The sequence below is a fragment of the Oryzias melastigma genome, unplaced genomic scaffold, assembly GCF_002922805.2.
Source record: "Oryzias melastigma strain HK-1 unplaced genomic scaffold, ASM292280v2 sc00335, whole genome shotgun sequence".
NCBI lineage: Eukaryota > Metazoa > Chordata > Actinopteri > Beloniformes > Adrianichthyidae > Oryzias > Oryzias melastigma.
In genome coordinates, this window is record NW_023416935.1 from 80,660 (window position 1) to 85,452 (window position 4,793).

Consider the following 4,793-nt stretch of genomic DNA (forward strand, 5'->3'; position numbering starts at 1 on the left):
TGTGTTCCTTTCTTAAGGACTCTGTTATTGTAAATGAATATGAGTGACTCCTGCTGCTGTCCAATCATTGTACTGCTAATTTTAAAGATATTGTTGAGGGTATTATGATGCGTGAGACTGAGTGAACCAAACCAGACTGTACTGTTAAATATGAGGATAGATTGTATAAAACTTTGGTAAAAAGACATGGAACCAGAAAGATCTCCTGAACATCCTGACCAAGAAGCTCCAGGACCATCAGGAATCTGAGGACCTCTCTCTGACATGAAAAGCATCATTTGCACATTTCCATGGACATCAGCCTGTTTTTGCTAAACCAGTAGATTCAGCTGATTTGAAATATGTTCTCTCTCATTTCTACAGGAGTGATGTTGTTCGCAGAGAGACATTTCAGATTAGTTCTAATTGTACTTCCCTCTGCAAAATTGATGGCAGAAGCTTTTAGCATCACCATCTTTAAAGAACTCTAGTGAATGGGGAAATATAAAGCAATTTTAGTTTGACAACTTTGCATAAAACAGGCATTTTTAGGACACAACACTGTAGCTGTTGCTGTAACTAATCAGACTAAATAGTGTTGACTGTTTTTTTCTTATCCAGGAAAGATTTCATCCTGGTAGGTAAACAAGTTTGTTTAAAAGTTCTGCTGTCCTTAACTATGAAAAACACCCTCTGTAACTGAACTCTCTTCAGTAAAACTGACAGAAAAAACGTTGAAACGTGTCCACTTGTTGGTAATATATCATTGTTCAGGACTTTGTTCTTTCTTCACTTAAGTTAGAGATGTTAACATTTGTGGGTAAATACACAATATACAGTCTGTCTTTTAATCAAACCATGACTTTTGGTTTTAGAAAATAGAACCAGTTAAAATGATTTTCCTTGTCCTGAATTGGATATTTTTATGCGTTGAAAATCTAGATTTGTTGAAAAATATTTCATTCAATCCCATGTCAATGTATTGAGCAGCTTTCATGTTTTTTTTTTTCTTTCAATATTAGCTTTTTTTTCAATTCAATAATGTATTAAACAGGAAATGATTAGAACAATCGGGCCTGACTCAGTTTAAAACTGGTTTTCAGCAGTTTCCTGCTTTACAGAACATAAAACTCCAAACATAATACGCAGCAAGATAGACAGAAACAATCACACTCTAAGACAATACAGAAAATGAGGATGAAGAGGGGTCAACAGCCACATCAGTGGTTGCAACAGTATATGTCTTTTAAATAGGGCTGGGAATCGATTAAAAAAATAATTAATTAATCGAAAACATGGAAACAATTAATGGCAATTAATCGCTGTTGAAAATATTTACAAGATTATGTTTGTGTGTCTTGGAAAACTTTGTATGAAGGATGTCTGTGTGCACCGGGGTGTGTCCAGCAAGCTGGAATTTCTTTGTCTAAAGTTCTGTGCTCAAAAACAACTCCTTATATGGATTAGTTCCGTGACATCTCGTGCCATCTCCTGTAGAACTGACTTTCTTTGCTTAGCAACTCCCTAGCAACAGCTGACCTCATTGCTACGTTATGCCCATGTATGGAATTCCTATGTGTGTATCTATAAGAGTGCGTGTGTGTCTGGGATGTTTGTTGGCCTGGTTCATTGGACTTATAATATAGAAATCTTTCAGAGTCATTCTTGACAATCGCAATAGGTTTTAGTCTCAGTATTTGCCGACAACTTATTTTCTGCGAATAATCCCAATATGAAATCACACATGAAACTCTACATTTAGAACATTTATTTTTAATTACTGCTGTTATGATTCAGTGATATTTTTCTTTGTTGAATTTGGTGTTGTTGCTTTGTGCTTCTACAGGGTGGCGTGGGGCAGGAGGCGTGGCTTTCACTACCTGTTGTCCTTGCACACCTGCTTCCCATCTTTAATTTCTGCACCTATAAAAGCCTCTCCCTGCTCCTCCAACCTGCCAGGTTATTTACATTCAGTTCGACTCCTTCCTGGTTCCCAGTAAAGCTTTCGTTGGCCTATAGCTCCCTGCCCTCCCTACCAGTCTTCATCCCTTTGTTTGTCTTTTTAGTGTGAGGCTAATAAACCTTCACTGCTATCCATCTCGTCTGACTCCGCTCTGGGATCTGTCTACTCATCCCAACAACTGCTGTCAATCGATTACAGAAAAAGTCTGATTAATCGCACTTTTGTGTTGTGATTATACACGATTAATTATAATGTTTTACCAGGTAAAATGCATCTATACCATATGGTACCGGACCATGGATCAAACAGTCTTCTTTTTGTGAAAAGGTGGTCTAAACCACAAAAATATCAAGAATAAAGTACTAGGAACTGAATATGTATTTATTTTGTAAATAAATTAAAGATAAAATAAAACTGTATGTTCTTGTAGTAAACAAAATTCACAGTAAAAAAAACTGTTTAAACTTACGTAGAACGGAGATTGATACAGATGGAGATGTTTCATTTGTCAGCGTTCTGCTGTTGAAGGCCTGACAGCTGTAATCTCCTCTCTGACTGAACTGTATGTTCCTCAGTGTGAGTTCTGGTCCAGAATCAGGAAGTTTAGTCCCATTCACAAACCATGTAAACTGGGCAGAAGGTCTAGAATCAGCCGAGCAGCTCAGACTGATGTCTGACCCTTCCTCATAGAACTCTTGTGATGGAGACGCTGACATTTTGGTATTTTCTGGACCATCTGGGTGTACAAAGAAAAACAACTAAAAAGGAACATAATTTAGTTGTAAAACAGAAGTGTTAATTCTATAGTTCTTAATTTTAAGATTTTTTGATAAAATAATACTTCTTCTCTTGAAACTTTCTAAACAAAATCCACAGATTACTAATATTTTTGTTAAATTAAAATCAATAAGCACAAACTTATTTTTTGTTAAAGTAAAATAAACATTTTCCCTACATGGACATCATATGAGAAAGTGAAGATGAAGAACTCACAGCTGACTAAGATGTTGACTGGATCACTGATGCCTTCACTGACAGGATTAAACACACGACATCTGTATGATTGTTCATCATAGCGAGTCACATTGACTACAGTCAGAGTGGAGCCTCCATCAGTGATCTGAACTCTGTCACTGGATGTAACCTCAGAGCTGCTGTTCATCCAGATGAAGGACAGCGAGGGACCAGAGGAGGAGCAGGTCAGACTGAAAGAGCTGAACTCAACCAAGTCTGAACTCTGAGGAGTTACTGTTACAGAGGAGACAGGAGCTGTGGGAGGAAATCAAAATAAGTCCATGGGAGCTATTATAAGGAAAAAGGATGATTCTTCATGTACGCACAAATCTTTACACACACACTTAGACGAACAAACACATAGTTTGCCTGCAGTCTGGTGACCCCCACCCTTGATATGTTGTCAGTCTGTTGCAGGGCCACCCACCCCACACACACACACACATCTGAGACAACTTTGTGTCATCAATCAACCTATGTCGTATGTTTTTGGACCACAGGAGTTCCCAGAGAAAACCCACACATGCACAAGGAGAACATGCAAACCACACAGAAAGCTCCCAGCTGGTAAAAGCAAAATGATTTAATGTTTGAATCAATGTGTGATTAAAACAGCTGTTTACCGTATACGTCCAGTTTGGTTCTTCCTGATCTATCAGGAAAAACATTAACATTATACTGTCCTCCATCATCCAGGGTCAGATCTTTGAGCTCCAGAGATGCTGTAGATGGAAAAAAGGTGATCCTGCCTTCATAGGCTGGGTAAGTTAAATTATTAGTTGGGGTGTGCTGTATTATTGTACTGACACCAAAACTCCAGGTCACTCCATCAAATGGTCCGTCTGCTTCAGTCAGAGATGTTGTAAACATCACTGATCCTCCAACAGATCCATTCAAAGGACCATCTGGTAAAATCCCAGCTGCTTGAGTTAAACCTAAAAATAAAACAGTTCTTTCATTAGAGACAAGACATCTTGTTAATGTTTAAGAGACAAAACTCATTTTAAAGTCAATTTTTAAATACCTTTTAAGGCCACAGCAAGGACAAATATTTTTAGATTCGCCATAAATGAAATCCTGCTGGAGATCCAAATAACAAACAGATTGCCAGAATTTCAACTCGTTATGATGCGAGTCTATTGCATACAATCAGCATTACTTGTACAGTAAGGACAGCCCTCTGAGTCACTGTCCCACCTATAACAACAACCTCTCACATAGTGTTTATTTCTACAGGTAAATTACTCCCTCCTGTGGTAAAGACAAGTAGTTTTAAAAAATAAATAAATAAATAAAAAACTGTTAAAAAATGTATGGGGATGTGTGAATTTTCATAACTTCTGAAGTTATATTTGTTGCTGGGAATCTCTCTACAGGTACAACACTTTTTTACAGACAGTCTTTACTTGAGCACGAAATCTCAGAATAAAATGGGACACAACAATGGACATGATAATCTCAAAAAGACAGAATAAGTGTTGTGATATCTACTGATGTCTACTTTCATGAGAGCTGTAGCTGTACCTTAGGAGGTTTATACAGGATAATACAATCAAAAGTCAATAGTCAAAAATAACAATTTAAGCTGTTCTCATTCCACAGTAGTGTATAATTCCTGGTTTCTTTGAGGACTGGAACAGAGTTTCCAAGCAACTAAGAGTTGATCCCAGTTAAAATACTGCTTTAGGCTTTATAACAGTGGTTAGAGCTCTCATCTCACACCAAGAAGGCTCTGGTTCAAATTCGAGCTAGGACTTTTCTGTGAGGAGTTTACATCTTCTCCTTGTGCATGTTTGGGTTTTCTCTGGGGACTTTGATTTTCTCCCATTTTCCAAAA

At 37.6% G+C, this 4,793-nt stretch overlaps 1 protein-coding gene across 1 annotated transcript in view; it reads right to left on the bottom strand.

The window, feature by feature from the left end:
• LOC112139711 (carcinoembryonic antigen-related cell adhesion molecule 5) overlaps nt 1-4,038 on the bottom strand; it is a gene marked incomplete in the record, with an annotated part of 8,700 nt that extends 4,662 nt beyond the window's left edge. Inside the window, 4 exon segments of the mRNA XM_024262544.2 lie at nt 2,431-2,678; nt 2,936-3,211; nt 3,580-3,891; nt 3,981-4,038. Of these exon segments, the coding sequence (XP_024118312.2) occupies nt 2,431-2,678; nt 2,936-3,211; nt 3,580-3,891; nt 3,981-4,023 (879 nt within the window).
• Nucleotides 4,039-4,793: the final 755 nt, after the last annotated feature.